General features: G+C 34.0%; 1 protein-coding gene across 1 annotated transcript in view; it reads right to left on the reverse strand.

The window, feature by feature from the left end:
• SPATA17 (spermatogenesis associated 17) overlaps window positions 1-20,333 on the reverse strand; it is a 99,701-nt gene that overhangs the window by 59,406 nt on the left and 19,962 nt on the right. The window contains exons 5-6 of the mRNA XM_075042024.1: window positions 19,794-19,897; window positions 1,635-1,758 (exon numbers count right to left, since the gene is read on the reverse strand). Of these exons, the coding sequence (XP_074898125.1) occupies window positions 1,635-1,758; window positions 19,794-19,897 (228 nt within the window). The remainder of the gene's footprint in view (window positions 1-1,634; window positions 1,759-19,793; window positions 19,898-20,333) is intronic.

Here is a 20,333-nt window from a genome sequence, read left to right on the forward strand (position 1 = left end):
TCATGTTTTGAAATACTACCTGCAAAAGAAGATGGTTCTTGAAGCACAGTTCTGTAATAAAGGAAAAATTCTGTGGGCTCTGAGTCCCAGTATTCACAAACCATCTCAGAAAGCAAAACCAAGCATATTTTTGTTCTGCAAAACACTGGTAGCTGTGGAATTATGTAAAATTAGAAACCCAAATTCATCAGAACATAATAGTTACTGCTGCTGTCTACCAGCAGTCCCCCAGGTGGACGGCTGAAATAAGGCACCACTTGCCATTCCTTAACCATGTGTTACAGCTTGCTAAGCCAGTATCATCAGAATTAAACTAAGTTTACTGAAATCTTTTTAGCCCACAGGTCACTCAATGTCTCTAACCAGACAATTTTTGTACTCCAGGTAATGTTTATGCATTTGTTTACATAATTGTTCTGTTCAAAACAAGAATTCCCAATTTTCTACAGGTTAAAACAATATAAAAACACTGTGCAGATTATTCTTAATATGTTAGATCTACATCTGGACAAATCAATTATTGTGAACTAATTTCAGTTATTAACTAGCTCCCCTGTCTAAAAGCCACTCAGAACACTTTTAATGTTATTTTTACTAATATTTTACTATGCTATTTTTTTGCAAATAAAATTAATTAAATTTGATGTACAAATGGAGTTTTCATAACTACAGTTAATTAAACTATATTTGTATTTATTTGATAGATCACAAATGGTTCCCAAACAGAGCAAAAGATGAAATACTCTGTCACTAAGTGTCATGGTTACTTTTCCTGTGTTGTTTAGAATTAACCGTTCTTACACACAGGTTACAATTAACAGCCTATGAAAAGCAAGCACTTAGTTCATACTAGCATACCCTGATGGCACATTAATTCCTTATTCATATGAAGAACAACCAGTCACAAAACATTTATGGACACAAAATCTTTTTTTTTTTACAAAAGGGGACTAAAAAGGCAAACCCACAAGCTTTACCAACCATACCAATTTTGTATAAGATATATCTACTGCCACATTCACCTGTCTGTAAAGCAGCTTACATAAGGAAGCTTGAAAAAAATACCACTTTTATCAATACAAAACAAATTAATCAGTAAATATTTAAAATTTATGAGGCATTTCTCTGTGAAAACAATCAGGCTAAATAAGCTGATTCAGGCAGTTCTAGGAAAAGCTTTAGCTGAAAACCTGCATTTACAATCTATCCTAAAAACAAGCAGAACACAGCACCAATCCAAGCATTAGCTCAATTAAAAAAAGGAAAAAAATGAAATCCCTTCTCAGCTTAATAACTTGTTAGCTCTTGACAAGTGCAACAACACAACAATAAGCCAGTCAAAATGAGTTTTTAAAGCGAGGTTATGCCCTTCGTGTTGTGTTATCACAGTGGCAGATCAAACTGCTGACTTGGACTCTTTCTGCCAGCAGTGCTGATGCTGCCTCTATGAAGCTGCTGTCACGGAATAGTCATGGTACCTGCTCTTGCCTATAGAAAAGCACTAAATTGAACTCGAAGTAGTGTCTTTGTGATATCTTTTCAACAAGTCATGTCCCATTCAGCCTGCTAGTTTATCTCTGTCGGGCTGGGGGCCCAAGTGGTTTGCATGAGCTGTCAGGGACAGGTATACCAACCTGCTCAGTGCTAAGGAGGTAATGCATCTTTCGGGCTTGGTATTTCTTTTCCTTTTCTTTCTTTTCTAGGTCCTTCCTTTTCTCTTCATTTTCCTTCATCTTAGTGTACTCTTGGAGTTCATTCCTGTAATAAAATAAGTCTGCTAATTATATCACAACAACAAAAGATGTACTAATGTTTTGTTTTACTTTAACCCTTTTATAGCTTCACAGCATTCTGCTGTTATGTATTAGCAGTATACTGACACCACTGGAATGCAAAATTACCATTCATTCAGTTCCACAGCAGCAGGATTCTACATGGATATAACTGTGAAGAAATAGGATTAAAATTATAAAAACTATGAACAGTATTGTAGGGGTCGGCGTTCGGAAGATCTCGCGATGTCACAGAAAGTTAGAGGGTTAGTCGCAGCCTTGTGATGTACCTGTAACCCCACATTCCCTTGTTAGTATAAAAGGAATTAACTGCGCAATAAAAGGCGGAAGTTGGCGCTCACACTGCGTGTGTTATCTGTCTCTTTCCCTGGTCCGGGCCGACCAGTGATCTAAGCATGGCACCTTGATATGTAGCCAATGCTACACAGTATATTAGTTCATATTACTTACTCTTTTGAAGAATATGTCAACCTATGTATTTTTAGAGCTTGATAAGATAGCATTCATAGATGTCCTTTTTTTGTCTTTAAGATTCTTCTTAGTTTGAATTTCCCTAAGAAGAAGTTATTATAATTTAGTGATTTTTCTGCAAGTGGTTTCAAAATAAAAGTTGCTCACTTATGTTTCAGCTAGTGCTTTGCAACACCTCCTCACTCCTAGATCCTTGAGCCTTTTGTAAGGTTGAGAATGTAGGCATACAGAAGAACTGGATGTAAACCTTTTATGTGTGCAATGTCCGTAAGAGGAATTTCCATACCATTAGACTCCTTGCACAGGTCACTTTCTACTCTGGTCTGATAGCAATGGTACAGGCCACCACAAGAAACAGGAGCGTAACTGCCTCATGAGCCACTGCATGACAGAGGTTTGCAAACGCATAGTGTCATCTAAATGGGTGGGTTTGTATATCCAATAAGTCATAGAAAATTCTTTCATCGTAAATGAAATAAGGAACTGTACCTAAAACCAGCTCTCAAAGAGTGGGGAAAACTCATTATTTTAACTGAATGTTTAGAGGAAAATTTCAACAGAAAATGGGCATAGATTTCCTCCTCAATGGCTTTTTTTCATAGAGCCAGGCTTGCCATAAATTATGCAAACAGTGGAGTGAATTAATGTTCTATAAGAAACAAAATTGCGTGCTATTGTGCACAGTGCACGTGTATGGAATTTTTTTGACCCAGTTAAAAAAGGTTAGATTGATTAACATTTGTTATTTTTGTTATTAAGAAATGGCTAGTTCAAATTAACCTGGTGCCAAAGACACCAAGCATATTCAGTCAAGGATTTAGATTGTTTAAAAGTTAACTGTGTAAATTCTAGTCTTTATTTTTTTAAGCATGTGTATAAATGATAAAATAAAAAGCAAAGAATAATATACTATTCACATATCTGGATAATTCAAATATTCCTGCAAAACATATTATTTAGAGAGGTCCACATTAATAGTCTCAGTTGTTTCAATGAGTACCAAATAAGACATTTTAGGACAAGGGTCAAATCCTGTCAAAATATGCACGTGAATAAGTTTGCTGATATGAATAATCCCATGGGGAAGTCATATTGCACCTGAAAGTGTTTTTAAGATTGTGACTTAAACCTATTCTTAATATTTTAATTATCATAATGTTAAATTAGTTCATCAAAATTTGTTAAAGAGCAGTAATTGCTTTATAAATATGAACACTATGAAATCACATTCTTAAATACAAGTTGCAATGTAGAATTTTTATTTGTTTCATGCTATCTTTCAAGTTTTTATCAACTAAAATAAGTAAAATATTAAGTAATTAAACATGTTTTATTTCAAATGTAGAAGAAAAAATAGAAAGAAAAGGAAATAAAGATCAGAAAAGATGTATAGGTCTGTTTCAATCTCTGGAAATATTTTTTGTTGCAGTTTACTGTTAAAGGCTGCTAATACAATATTTCATACAAGGTTACTTATGAAGCACACTGACGTTTAAAAATCACCATGCTATGCTTTTGCAGCAGTGTAATTTTTTTCCAACGTAAGATTAAATTGCAAAATAAATGAATTACTTAGAGTGGCATGGCCCCCATTTTGCCACCCTTCTCTTGAAAATTGCTTATTAATATGAAAAAAGAAGTTGGAAAATAGCCTGTTTTACTTTATGCATAGCGTTTTGGGGCCTCAAAGCCCACAGAGCTGGACTAGCTGCACAATTTAGATTGTGTTGGCAAGCGGGGACGATGACCTTTCTGACCTGCATCTCAAGGCTATTATTAATCGCTAAGTAACCTGGTAAAGCCAAACAAATTTGTTTCCATTGAAAGGATCTCTATCTGTGTCTGAGAATTTGTGCTGTACCAAACAAACCTCATTAACTGTGTCCATTTTTGACAAAGAACTAGGAGTTGGAGAGATTGGCGACCTTTCTTTGTCCTTAAAGTACAGATTTCAGAGTCACTGCATGTAGGTACATAAGCATTTTTACTTGGAAACTCTTTGTTCTGTATCAATCAATCATAAACAAATTAATAAATGGACAATGCATGTAGTATCAACTCTGTTCTTTTATGCCACTTCACCTTCAATATCAGAGTGTATGATCCATGCTTTACATATTTTATACTATTTCTTGTTCCTTTTTGATTACAGAGTCCTCTATTCAGCTTTAGGACAGCTATCTATAACTGATGAAATGTCTATCAACATAGTACTACAGTTTATTCATGTTCTTATATACTCATGTACTTCTTCACAACAGTGGATATGGAAGCTTTGTTATTTATAACACAACTGGTGATGAAAACCCCCAAATAATGATAAAAATATAAATTTTGTATTACAGATGTAATGATAAAGGGATGCAAAATGTTTTCAATTGTCATTAATCTGAATTTAGCAGATTACCTTGAATGAATGATTAATAATCATTATTTGCTGAAATTAAATGAAGTCCAAAATACTTGTTGAAGTTCAATGTAATTCATGATCTTTTTAGACAGTACTATCATCCACATCATCACGATCCCTCCTGATTATCACACATCCTCTTTAATGCTGTACCATAATCCATTCAAAAGTTTAGGGGGTTTTAAGCAATTACAAATAATTTTCAACACACTTTTGCAGCCTACACATTTTGTCTGTTGTGCTAAAATATTTCTATCCTGTATTATACTGTTCTGTACAGTTGTACAGAACATGCAGACAATTCTGTCTTGGGGTAAATAGCTCCCAAGATGATTCTCTCCTAAGAGGCAGTACAAATAAGGGGTATGTAGTAGTCCAAACATTGCTTGACTGGAAAACATAGATGTTATAGCATAAATATAGATTTATTCTAAAGCTATTTGAACCTGAAACTTTCATATCTTTTACCATAATTTCAAGAATTTGAATAGGACCAACAAAGCAGGGAAACTAAAAGCAATTGGATATGAATATACTATTATTTCACACATTAGCAGATTAATACTAACATGTTACGCACTGTGTGGGGGCTTTCACTGTTACCATACAGAAAAATGTGTATAGTCATAAGTGATACTAAAGACATAAACTTAGACTTCCAAATAGAGTTAGACTTCCAGATAGTTTACATGTAAATGTGTTTATTGAGAAGTTTCATGCTCGTGACCTTCTACATGTATGCCTTTCCAGAGAAAATAAATCCAAATTCCATTAAAGTCAATTGAAAATTCATTGAAATTAAATGATCTTTGGATTAAACTCTTATACTTATTGCCAGCCTTCTCTTTGTTCATACATATCTTAGATTCATTGAGCAATAGTTAGCAATCTTTTCTTGGGACTACATGATATTATGAATACTAGCTATGTATGATGCTTGACACCCTGTGAACTCTTGACCACATTTGCTTCAGGATGAACCTTTCATGGTTCAGTGTGAAGTGGGAGAATTGAATATGGGCATACTGTTTGGCCTAAGTTTTTAAAGTTTCACCAAAGTTTGGGGGAGAAAAAGAGTTCTGTAAATGCAAACCATGTTTTAGGTTAATTAATAATCTTTTTCTATTTGTATAAATGATCTGTCTGTTGCATGGCTCATAGTTGGAATAGTACTGCTTATTAAACTGTTATAACTGAAAAAGCAGATAATTGTTTTAGCATATGAACTTTCATTAACTTAAAGCTTATCTCAGTATATTAACAGCACCTACTGCATCTTCTTACAAACCTGGCTTCCCATATAAGCTTAGTCCAATCAGAGTTCCTCCCACACAGGTTTTTATGCAATATCATTGTAGAGGAAATATGTGTAAGTTTTGACCAATATAGTGTCTTATCATGATCTGAAAATTATTCAACAAATCACAAGAGTATCAATGTTTATTAGCGCAAGTTTAGGATGCATTCTTTTGTTAAAAAAGTGAATAAACTGGGTAACACAAAGTGTGTTTTCCTTGTCATAGGGAATGTTTCGTGTAATTGAAAATAGGCATAGGATTATCAACATATGTACTCAAAGCCCACAAATAAAAATGATCTTGTGTAACAAATATGTGAAGTAGCCATTGATTTGTTAATGATAAAATTATTGGCTTTATATAGTTTGAAAATAAAACATTTTCATATGACAAGGTAAGCTATTGTTATTCTGATACTTCATTATGCAGTAGACAGTGGTGGTGGTTCCAGCTACAAGATGCAAGTTCCATTGACAATGTTCCGGCTGTCTGTATAAAGGTTAAAAATACACATAATACTGTTCCTGGCACTTTTGGAAAGGTCTTCAAGTGAGGATTTCAGCAATATAAAGATTTTAAAAACTCTGCATAGAACTGCATCATTTTACAAATTCAGACATTTATTCACAAATTCACATTTAATGAACTTTACCAAACTATTGCATTCTGTTGGCTTTTTCACTGGCATTCTGTGGTCATTTGACCAGAAAACCATAAAATTATAATATTAACTAAAGTAACAGGCATCTGAGAAAATCAATAATAAGTATAGTTGCCTAGAGTACCCAGAAAGAGTATAAAGTTATTGTGATTTTAAACAGTTCAGACTCCAAACCATAAAATTCCTGCAGTATAGGCAGTAGGCAACCTTAGCATAAAAGAAGATAATCTAAATTGATTTTACCTTCCTGACTATATATCATCCTCCCTGCTCAAACACAGAATATGGAAGTGAAAATGAAATTAGTGGTACAATACTTTTGGTACACCACTGCATGCCACTTGATTTCACATTACACTGGTGTAGATGAGAATGGAATGTGACCTGCCATGATAATATCATTTGACTTAATCTATTATATTTGGGAAAAAATGAAATATACATATAGACTAGCTTGAGAGAGCTGTGTACTTTAAAAGCAAAGTTTTAACAGAACACACATACTACATACTTATGTTAGAGCTATGTACCATCAGACAGCTTGATCATCCTCAACCTTTTTCTGATTTTTTGAATTAACATGTTCAGATTTACTGAGCAGAATAGAGCAGCTCTGTAACCCACTTACTCCTCTCTACCATGATGTATACTTCTGTGTGTATCCTGACAGAATCCCTTGACCAAAATGTTTAATCTCAAGTTGCAGTGAAACAGGTGCTCCAAGAGGCAGTCAGTTATTAGTGGTACAAAGTATCTTACTGCCTAGGAGACCTACCACAAATGGGTGTCCAAAATTCTTACTAATTTTAAATGTGAATGTTTACATCAATCCATTTGACAACTTAATCATGACACTCTCTTCAAAATCTGGAGAAATGGTACTGCTCTATCACTGCAGTGCAGTGAACAGAAACTAACATGACTCCTTAGAATGAAAAAAAAAAATAAAGCTAATGTGTAGGCATGCAAAAACACCCTATATTTTCTATTGTTATTAGTTTTGCAGAGTGAAATTCATTACACCTTAAAATCCCATTGTAATTTGTGCATAGTAGAACATATTCTGCCCACCTTTCCTTAATCACATAGTGTACACTGCCAATGGAATTAAGTGACATACCAGTTCAACTGTCAAAGTCCACAATGTGATCAATATACTACGTAGGAAATGTGATGAACATAATGGTGAAGGGCATACAGTGAATGAATACCTCGTGCAGATCAGGAGATCAGGACACAGCATGTATCAGATGATAGGGAAGAACAGACTGATGTATCCTTCTTATCCTTCTTGCCCTTCCAATTTCCACTGCTGCAGTTACTCAAGAGAGTCCAACAGCTTTTCAAAAAACTGATTGCAGAGCCAGTTTGTATCTAAAAAGGGAGTATTTTCCCTAATCCATTATACAGAATCTTCTAATTAAGGTTTCAGTAACAACTCATACAGAATTTTTCCTCACACCTATTTAAAACCTACTTTTTTGGTAATAATAATCTTTTTTAATTATTCCATTTTCTGGAAACATGCAAACTTATTGGTCCAAATGTTTTTCCCTTGTGTGTATAAATCCCTAAGCTGAATTTACTTCATACTCATTGGCAGCACAAAATGCTTTGAAGTTAAAAACAATTTTTGTAAAAGGTCTAATTTAAACGATGATGTTTTGTTAGCTTAACTATTTTGATTTAATTAAACTGTAAACCCCGCCCATTATGGATGTGGCATAAGAGTAATTACAACAATGAAGCTTTTGTTAGCTGAGAAACTGGATCCAAGTATGCTGGTTCAACCTTATTTACGCTCAGGTCTATACTAATAAAGCTAACCATAACAGGAAAAATGTTTTCACTCCACTGTTTGCTGTTGACCCCTTCATTGAAGAACAGCCTGATTTATTAACTTCAAAAGTTAAATTAGTATTTGGGGTTAACAAAGCTGATCTGGCCCAGAATGGATAACAGAGCCCTACCACAAATTATTCAGATAGCAGTTTAGCAGCAGTGGTCATTTCCAGCACAGTGTCAGTGCTAAGCTGCTAAGAGCAGTCATGTTCTTAATTTTTTCAGCAACATATAAAAGAGGATGTCTAACCACAGCCAAATACCATTGGAAGTTTTCTAGTGAATGTCATGTGAAAGTATCTGTTATCTTCTGGCACTGCAATTCCCAGAAGACTATATATGCTACCATCTGCACAGTAATAACTAGAGGAAAGCACACTGCTATGTTTTGCTACAGTTAAGCTGTTCCCAGTACTAGAATGAACTCATTTAAGCTAACTGTTATCTCTCTGCTGCAGTGCAGGACAATGTAGACATATCTGTATTCCTTTTACTTTAATATATGTTACTTGGCAACATTTACAATATTCAACATTATGTGATTTAGAAAGCAAACATGACGTTGTAACTTCTTAAAGGTCATCAGCTAAGTTGATTTTCCTTCTCAGAGTATTATGAAACAACTTGACTGAGGTCTACTCCCTAACTCACATTTTTCACTTACTTTAATATAAAAGTCTGCATATGTTTGCAAATAATATGGTACACTTTGTTCACATTAAACAGGTTTTACAATGGCAAGGCAGGAAGAGCTTTTTATGTATTGATCCATTACGTATAGCAGAGCAGTAATGCCAAATCTCACAACTTCATAGTGATTTTCACGGTACCTGATGGTATTCTCAAATTCCATATTCATGGAACAGTGTTGCCACTTGAGCACCTATGATGTAATTTTTAATGAAGCGTAAAACATTATGAAAGGCACAGCAAATGAATTTATTTTTTATATAGCAAATGCAATTATTTTGGGAGAGATCTGATGCATTTTTAAATACTGCAATGCTACTTGTAAGTATGTGATTTCACAGCAGTGGCTAATTGCCAAACTGAAATTACCAACTAGATCCCAATTTTCAGAAATGCTAGGAAATCTTATCTCTTATTGTCTTGAAAACTTTCAAGTAATCAACACCCTAAAAAATCAGGCATTTTTTAGTATGACATCCAAGAAATTACACTCATAATTAAAGTCTATTCTCTGAAATTTGGGTACTACCATATAAACCAGACTACAACTAATTATAGATTTACAATAGTTTGATAAAGTTCAATAAATGTTATTTATTATAGATCGAATTCATGCCTGAAGGGTACATCCATCATTAAGATTCTATTGTCTATACCTAAGCACATAAATTTCTGATCTGAGTACTAGATCTCTTCTTGAATAGCCAAGCACAATGCTAGAGGGTGGTGAGGCCTCCCACCACCAAGTACAAGTAGGCTAATGAGTCCTGCATCATTTTGGGTGTCATGCAAGCTGAAAGATGAAATTAGTTTGTTAGATGAGGCTGTAAACATTTTGTAATCAGCTAGTTAATTGGACAAGAAAAGAATAGCCTACTTGGAGAAAAGAGGTGGAAAATGTTGCTTTCTTGAAATACTTTGTCATATTGATTTGGTTTGAAGGCAGTAGGAACTATAAAGTTCAAGGTAAAACATTAGGATTTAGCTTCACTGTCAAGGATAAACAGCTTAGTGGATTCATGTAATTATGCCTACAAGGTGAAGAGTCTGAAGAATTTGAAAGGGAGATAATAATAAGTAAAAGTTTCACACAGCTTAAAAAAAATCATGCTCACAGTATGAGGGACTATGTCTTTTAAAGGGGGTATTCTGAGTAGGATTCATACAGATGAAGAAGCTCTTTAATGATACTGTGATGAAAATGTATATAAATCAATGCATAAGCTGACAATACATCAGAAGGAATTTTTTTTTTCTTATGCATCATAACTGTGCTGAGTTCTGGTGCTGACAGTATTTTAAAGGATGTTTGAAAGTCTGTCCAAAATGGTCACAAAAATTATTTTAAGCAGAGAGACAATATCTTACAATGACCTCCATTGTTTATGTTTATGTTTAGCACTAAAAGGTGGCTAGATTAATGCATGGATTCTGAATATTAAAAGAGTTTTCAGTCTAGTAGAGGAGGCTATAAAAAGAAGCAATGGTTCCAAGATAAAATGAAACTATTTTAATGGGGAGATATGGACATACTTTGAACACCGAAGGTAATTAACTCCTGGAGTAGAATAAAAAGGGTATTTTCTGTCTTTTGATGTTCTTAAATCAAGACCAGCTTGTTCAGCCAAAGTTTAATGGGCTTTTTATAGATATTGTTATAAATTTGTTATTGATACATATGATATTGATGATAGATATGAAGTCAGACTAGATCATCTGATACAGAATAATATTATTTTGAGCATCACTAGAAAAAAAAACCCACAACACTTTTTTTGTTATTCCTCATTACTGTTCTAGACTGTAAAGATAGAAGATAATTAGTTTTTCTGTTTTCTTCTCTGAGTGAATACTTAAGAGAACTAACTCTTCTTAGATAACAGAAGGGTCTATTTATAATGATCTAGAAAATAAAAAATAATTAACTAAGACTATTAATTCTTTTTAAAAAAACCCTTTTTTTCATTTTGGACATTTTTCTTTTAAAACAAACAAAAAAAGTGATTATGAGAGTCTCTATACTGCTTTGCATCTCATGCAATTCTATGATACTTCATGTGATATTATAGGATATACCAATATAAAGGGAAGGACCATAATTTTCCACCATAAAAAAAATCTGAAATATCAAAGAAAGATCAGTAAGCCTTCACATCCTCCATCAAAAATCAGATCATGAACTTGCAAAAATGCGATGCATAGATACCACACTTCTAATAACAAAACACAACTGTAATGTGGCTCTTTTTAAAGGTCATCACCACTGTAGTCTCTATTTCTCCCACATAAATGGGAAATGAAAAAAGCAGTCTAGACTCAAAAGCCTTCCATTGGGTAAGGCAGTGCCAAAGAACACCTTACTTAGTTTGGTCTTCCTTAATATTCCTTCTATCTCTGAGAATTATGTTACTTACTTAATAAGGAATTATGAAGTATGTGAGAGCAGCTAATGGCAATTTTCTGGTTGCACTCGGACACAGCATCTTACATTATGATAAAAAACCCTGTATTATTAAATCAAATGGACTGTTGTGAGTTAATTAAAAAAAAAATTGACACATCTTTTGATTTTCTTTTGTTTCTTTGGACAAGTCAAAAATAAGCTACATTCCAGCACCGTGTAAATTAAGTAGTCACTGATGTATCTGTAGATACACTCACATCTGAGATGGAATATTTGGATAGCATAGAGCAAGCTTAGTTACATAATCATTTGTATACAAATTGTTTCTACAAACAAAAGAAAGATCTAATTTTCTAATGTAACACATAAATTCATGCATTCAAATTCTATGCTTCATTATTAAACTGAAAATCTCACACCAAAAAGGAAACATCACATTGTTTTAATGACAAAAAAAATTGCTTTAAGTGAGTTGAGTAAATGGCACATAAAATTTGTCATACTGCTAATGACCTAAACAGCTGAAATGACTAGCTCTCCAAAAGGCACATGAAAAATATTTATATACTTTTTCATGAGTCTTTAGTCTTCAAGTGGTAGAGCTCTTCCCTGATAACCTAGTATAGCCTCTATATAGATGGCCTGTCATGTCTCTACAATTAGATAAAACCAGAACTGCTATAATTTAATCAGTTACAACCTGAAAATTATATTTTGAAAATCAAGTTTATTAATATGTAATCTTTAGGTAATCATATTTATCCTCCTAATTTACACAATATTTATGATACTCTACATGTCCTTGAAATAGGGAACAGGGACACTACACTATGAAAAAGTGGCCTAGCTGCTGGAGTTCATAAATTTTGTTCAGCTTTGGATGACTTCAAAGAATTGCCATGTAAGAAAAGCCTTACAGAGGGAATTTATCTGATTATGGCAGTAATAATTACCCAGCTGTTTATTGCAGATAGAGAAATAATTCATGTAGGCAATAGGCCGTGGTGGCAATGACACTCCGCATTTAGTAAATATGCAAACTGTTCACTTCTAATTAACCAAGCTAGAGGATGCCCTTATTAAATGTATAAACTAAAAGTGCCTTCCTGACAAGTGATGAATTGTTACATTGCACAAACTCTTGCCACAGAATTACTGGAGTGAACTTGGGGCTTAACTTCATTAAGAGATCTTGTGGGATAGTTAAATGAGGATGGACAGCATAACAAGACCTACCTGACAGTCAATGATATGTTAGAGCTTAATGAAACTGTACCTCTTCCCCTTTTCTACTTATTTTACAGTGAAGATCCTACTTCAGACAAAATATAAAACACTGAAGTCTGTCTATATAAGACAATATGAAATGCTAAGATTAGTCAGTTTTTGTCTGCAGAAAATGTTTTATGAGCTGTCAGTAATTCTAACAGACCTATTTCAAAATAAAAAAACTATCTAGACACTGCAGTGCCTTCAAAGCTCACAGGTATAAAACTATTGTTATTCTACAATACTATTTTGTCACACCTGTTTTATTCTACCTTCACCAAAAGAAATCAGCTACACCACAGACTGTTTGGTCCAATGAGTGAATGCAAGGTTCTCAAATTTCTACATACTCAGATTAAAAATTTTCCTTTGGATACAAGTGAAATAAAGCTTAATGTTTAACCTGTTACTCCTAATGGTGTGTTTAGTGCTATACAAAAATACATGAGAAAATACAGCCTTCATATTTTTAAAGACTACAATCTGACAAGTTACTTATGTTACAATATTCAAGTTTATCTGCAAAACTTGATCTATATCACACTGAACTAGCTAAAAACATGGTAAGACTGCTTTCACCACTTGCTCAAGAGAGACATGAATAGAATAAGGCACATGAGGTATGTCTAGGTGAATCTGCATTGGAAATTCAGCTTACTGTGTAATCATAACGGTTCCTACCTTAATCTCACTGCATTCAGAAAATGCATTCCTACGGAGTTAAAACAGGGTATTGCATACTCTGTAGCTTTAGCCAGTTCATTTCAATTTCATGAGCAAACTAAAAAGACAAAAGTCCATCTAAAATGTCTTGTTTTACAAAATGCATTATTAAAAGCCTATAGGTATATAAGCATACATGCTGTATAAAAGCATATAAGTAAATGAAATTGTCTTAATAGGTATAAAGGTAGGCGGAGAAGACCTAAAAATGGACTGACTTGTCAAAGAGGGTTTTTATGCTCAGAATCTCTGAAGAAAGGTGGATTTATGGACAACATATTTTAGAAGGGGCAACCATCACAAAATACATGACTGTAGAAAATATTTTAACCAGATGTGAGTCTTTTTAAGATGATAATTTTAAAGCTTTTCTCTGGTCTAACTCCCACTTAAGTTAATATGAGCATCTTAATATCGTTTAATGGAAACTAGGTCAAATCACAAAGAAGAATCAAATAACTCATCTTTTATAGCCTACTCATCCTAGCATCAGGTTTGTAGCTATGGAAGTACTCTGGGATCCTCAGTGGATTACAGCTCTAAGTTTCCTACAAGATCTAGCAGTTATACCTAAAATCCTCTGGAAAAGGCATAGATGACTCAAATTTTGTGCCCTGCCACTCAATATGAATATTTAAATAAAAGAAAGCATATTTGGCACTTGTCTCTATTTCTATAGCTCCCAAAGATAGCTGACAGGATAAGTTTACATTCAGAAAATTCTAATTACAGGTAAATAAGTTAAAAGCATAATGTATTTCGTCTAGATATCTTTGAAGACAAGGAAAAGAAGATGGGTTGAAGATAAATTAGTTAATTAAACATCAAGTGAAAGACAACATTACAAAAATGAGGTTTTTATTGTTGCAAGAATTCCAAGGAGCTGTCTGAAAGGCTTTGGCACTAATTGAAAATAGACTACAGAATCAATTGCTTCTGCAGTCAATGAGGAGGAACATTTTAATTGAATTATAAGACAATATATACATTCTTCAAAACACTTTGACACTTGAGAAAATGGCCAGCACCTGGACTTATCTTTATCAGAAAAGAACAGACAGATGGAGGCTGAGCAAGTTCTCCTCATATTACGGTGACAACAGATGATTTATGTCAAGCCCAATTCATGCAAAATAGCAATACCTCAAAAGTTTTAAGAAGCAAAGTACTTGTGATGTTAAAAGTAAATAGATCTCAGTAATGCTCTAGTAATCAAGAATAAGCAAGATACTCTTACTTTTTTCAGTACTACATGCTCAGGCTTATTTGCAGAAAAGCTAAACATTGGATTAGATCACCAGCAACATGTAACAGTACTGTATTTCATTGTTCATTAAGATTATAAAAGTCAGACTGCACAAAGGATTTGTGAATAAACTTATTGCCAAGGAAGTGATTTTTATCACTTTGCTTTATCTACTTCCTGACATTTCTTGAAGACCAAAAAGCTTTAATGATAACTGATACTAAATCTGCTGATAGAACAGCTAGTCAAACTTGGATGAAAGTCACACTCTTTAGGGTCACTCCCAAGGCTTTTTCACTACTAAAGCCAACAACAATGGAAAGAAGAATTTGGTGTCAATCCTCCAAGTGTGTGAAATTCACGATTTATAATCATAACAGTGTTTACATACACTATAGTGCTTGCTAAAGCTAGACTCGGGTCTTAGTTTGCTACATTTAAGTCAGTGTTTATTCAATAGCCAAGAAAGCTATACTGCCTACCTTGATTATATAACAAACCCAATGCCAGTACTTTCCCACTGCTTTGTTAGTTTTCTGATACTGATATCTTACTGAGTTCTGTGCCTAGGGAAAAATTTAAATGGTCCCATTCATCAGTAAATGGAGCACTACATCCCAAAATCTTATCTCTAGCTGCACACCTGACATATAGTAAAGTTGCTTTACTGTAGTTTAAAGGCCAGTGTGTAGATAACCTTAGTCAAAGAACTACAAGTTAATCACACAGTTGGGCAACTGACATCATCCATAAATTCTTCTGATATAATGGCACCAGCATGCTAATTTATGTGAAATAATGTCCATTTGCTTATCATGGATTGGAAACTGTTTCACATAAAACAAAATTCTAATGCATCATATGGAGTTATAGCTTATGCTAATTGCTTTTGGCATATTTCCCCTTGTAACCATTTTGCCAGCTCTTAGAGATGTTAAATGCAGCTTTAAGAATGTTTCAAAACAAGGTATTTTCCCTTAAAATTAAATACACCAACATCACTGAGAAGTAATGGAATTTATTTTAATGCATGCATTTATATATGCAACCACCCAACTAATCCATGTTCAGATAGAATACAGTATGCATTGGTATTTATTTAAATACAAATGGATGTTATAGATGAAGATTATTACTAAAATCTAAATAGCAAAATTTTGTAAAATAAATATTTAAGAACAGATTTTCTAATTTGTTGGTTTAGAACTTCCTAAATCTTGTAGGAAAAACAGAATTCAGGACTAATAAACTCATTTCACCATTACATTGAGGCTAAACCGTACAAATGTCAAGAAAAATCTGAATATGTCCTTATGTAGACAGAGTTCAGAGTTCAAATTCATTCTTTTGCCATCTGTCAAAGGACTCTTTGAATCACTTCTCAACTTAACTACTAGGGAAACTACTGAGGACACCAGCAGCCATCACACCTATTGGTTTGGTAGCACTGGGAAGTAATGGGAACGCTGGAGGAAACCCCACACACTTCTCAGCCAGTCTAGAAGCTAAATCCGACAGTTCTCTTCAGTTCATACAAAAACAGTGCCTTAAGTTAGGATAAGCAGTCTGTTAAGTGAGTGAAAACTCACACATAATATGACTATTATTATTTAATTATATTTTAGGTCAATTTCTGTTAAATCAATTTCTGTTAAACTTAATTACATCCCTCTATGGCTTTAAACTGGGGCAGCTTCTATTAAGTTTACTTTCTCCTGGGGTTTTCACAGTAAAGACAAATGATAAAGGTCTGGCTACTAAATGAGGGCAGCTATTAAATAAGGACGGCTTGTATTAAAGCTGAATGGTAAAGATGTGGCTACTGGTTGAGAAAACCCTTTAGTAAGAATAGTGTCTTGTACTTAAAAAAAAATAGGGTGAAGATGGAGAGAGAAGGAAACAAACTTTGTTCAATAACTCTTATAAGATAGTCTTACAGGAAACTAACAGAATGTCCAAAGTTTCATGGCAACTTCCTCTGAAGTTTCTCTTAGAAACAAGTGAGTGTTAATTTGATACAGGCTCCTCCTTAATGAAAGAGGAGAAAATTAAGCACAACTCCTGGTTCTGGAGACCAAGAGGTAAAAACGTATCATCTCAGAAGGACTTGCAATGTGATTTCAGGTACTTTTTAATAAAAAAATTCTGTCAGCATTATTCTAGAAGATAAGACTGAGAACCATAAATTGTAGTTCAGTTTAGAATTACATCATAATTCCAGAAAGAATACAGTTTAAACAAACTTTTGAAATTATAAACTTCTAGTGTGTATTCTGTTGGGTTTTTGTTGTTGTGGGCTTTTGGAGGGGGGAATGGGGCAGGCAAGGGGAGGCATTATACCACTCTGGAGTTCTTAAAATCAATCTCTGTTTTACTGTGGTTCTATTGCTATTTGTGGAGAAACTTGGTTCTTTACTAGCACTGACACTGTAATAATGCATATATTCTGATGAATACAGCTATAAGACAAATAAGAAAAAAATGCATTACTTCATGTATCATGTTGTGTTGTTTTGTGGCGTTCTAGAGATGTGAAATACTCAAAGCCAGCTTAATCTGAGTGCACAAGTATATTAGTGGCTCTGACCGCCAACATGTAAATTTCCATAATGCTGATACTTGAATAAAACCCAGCCATTTCATAAATGCACTCTTTCAATTTCAGACAATTCCTGGTGTGTTTTACAATGAACAATTGCAATAATTTTATATATGCAAAAGAGTTTATGAATAATGAGGGTATACTCTTCCACATTTGATGTGATCACTGATGAAAATATGCAGAGAATCTCTCTTCCACCTTGTTCAGTATTCCTCATAAGAAACACAGTGGGCCACCTTGGGGCCAAAGTAGTTGGCAGCAGCTTAGCCCAATGACAGGAAAAATCTGTTTGGCCGAGGGCCTACACCTGATCTTCACTAAACATCTGTTAGATTTCATAAGAAGAATGTTGAAGATAATATACATATTAGTTTTCAAATGTACCCCAGTAAAGAGATTACTGCAGTGATTCTTGATTGCACGTGAGCACTGATGCATTTTAAGAACTGAAATGATACAATCCATTTGACCAAATTAGCTCAAAAATTCATTTTTAACTTTTTCTTAATCCAAAAGATGGATTTTTTAACCTGAAAGACATATATTTCTGTGAACTCTGGAAGACAGAACTCAAATTAGCAGAAAATCAATATACCAGTTGCCAGGTAAGAGCTCACACAGAACAACTTTAACACATTTTGATGTACCTGAAGTCATACTGCTCACCTTACCTGTTAAAAAAAAAAAGCACAATAGTATTTCTTGATTAAAATACCTACCCAATGCATAGGCTTTATGGTTTTTAATGGCCTGGAACAGATACTAGGGAATTTGATTAACATGTCAAAGTACTGAAAAACAAATATTTTTGTAGTCCTCCAAAGTTAGATGTACCCAGTAGACATCTATTGTGGGTGTGGGGAAATAAAATACAAAGCTCCAATCAATCTGTGTTCAGTACAGCAGGAAAACCACTTGCTATCTTGTTTTGTTCACACACATCAAAGGTCAACATAACTGACAAGTTATAAGCCTTGTTCCAGGTTTAGGCAGGGAATGGAGAAGAGTGATAGAACTATTAGGAACAGAGAAGCAGGTTGTGTTTCTGCAGTTCATCCAGTTGTATTCATTTTAAACCAGAAAAGTTATGGCTTCATTTACTTGCCAAGATTTGGTCTAGTCTCCATAGGATTCTACCTTTTCCAGAAGAGAATATATTTCAAGGACTTTAGAACAAGAAGGTATAGTTGAAAAGATGACAGATTTTTTAAGTCTGGTTTTGCTCAGCTATGATCTAGCTTTCTGCATAGAATACATTTAAATGAATAGTAATGAGAGATTAGAGGTAGACGGTTGTCAGCATCCTCCATTATATGCAATAATGTAATGCACAAGTTATAATGCTATGACAAAGAGGATGTAGCATCAGCTATAACTGTGGAAAAATAATATGAATTAATAAGCAGCATCCAAAGAAGTTGGATAATTCTTTTTTTCATATGTAACTTGCATATGCTGTTTTCTGTAACAGTCTTCTGGCTGAATTGTCTTTGCCATGTGATCTAGACAAGAATTCAAGAAATACTTTTTCACAAGTCTCCCTTGTATTTCTACACTTCAGAAAGCAAAGATTTGTCTCAGGCTCTCTGAACAGCAAAACTGGGATGGATTTCGTCCAACACCTTTCACTTACAATGAGAAAGTAATGAACATGATCACCCGGTATTTTGTCTGTTTGTTTCCAGTGTTATCTGAAGAAATAGTCATGGATCAGGACATCAGATGTGCTAGAGGGAAATAACTGGCTCTACTTTAGAGACCTTTTAACTTAAGTACAGGAAAAGACAAGGGATGGATCGGAGAAATAGAGTAGGAACATACAGCAACAACAGTTCTAGCCAGACATCTAATAGGAGAATGAATCTCTTCTGTAACTATGAGAAGAATCTGCTTCACTATATCCACACCAGTATCTTTCACAATTAATATTCAATGTATGGCTCATGCATGTAACTTAGATCCAAATCTGTACTTTCATTCATTGTCAATAATCAATTTTCAAAACAAATTATGAAATTTTTTTTTAGCTTGTGTATACTGGGGAAAAAAAAATCTAGTTCAACAAACTGTATTTAAAGCATGATAATCTATGAGTTCTGAGCATAGGTGAAGAGCCAAATTCAGTTTTATTAAAGTGGTATAAACCCAGAGTATGTCTAATTAATTTAAAGAAATTATTCTGAATTCGTAACAGCATAAATGAGAACAGAATATGGCGCAACACGCACAGTCTTAGGATAAAGAGAATGATGACATATATATATATATATTTGATAATGGAGGGGAACCTATACTCAAAGAAATAGTTTAATTAGTGTCATAAACTTTTTACAGATAAAAGAAGAGGAAATGAATGCTTTACCACATGGAGTATTTATCTTTACCTGACAATCTCGTTATTCACAGAAATGGCTTCCAGGTATTTCTTCAGTGCATAATAATTATGGATATATTTCCGAACATAATAGCCTCGCCATCTTTTCTGAATCTAGAGGAAATAAATATTTGCTTAGTATATTTCAAATAAAAAGTTTGTATGCATATCAAATATCTGTTGTATTTCCCAAATAATATGGTTTCCTTAAAAGTGATATCAAGTAGAAGCACCAGTATGTTTCAATGAAGAAAATGAGGGTAGGATGTAACATATTGTAGTTAAATGGTGATATAAATTCACTATTAAATGCCAACATTAAAAAAAAAATCAAGTTTTAAACCACTGTTTATATTGGGGTGTGACAATGGAAAGAAGTGCCTGCTAGCGCCAGTGGCATTGCTCTAAGAATGGTAAAAAAGCAGACAATGGTAGTGGTGTCTTTTCTCAAGTATAACATGCATTCCTTACTGAGTCACCACCTCACCAATATCTTCTGCTACACTCTCACCTTTGTGCTCTGGATATAATCTAATCTGAATAGGAGCCT

Source organism: Buteo buteo, chromosome 12 (genome assembly GCF_964188355.1).
Source record: "Buteo buteo chromosome 12, bButBut1.hap1.1, whole genome shotgun sequence".
NCBI classification, from domain to species: Eukaryota; Metazoa; Chordata; class Aves; order Accipitriformes; family Accipitridae; genus Buteo; species Buteo buteo.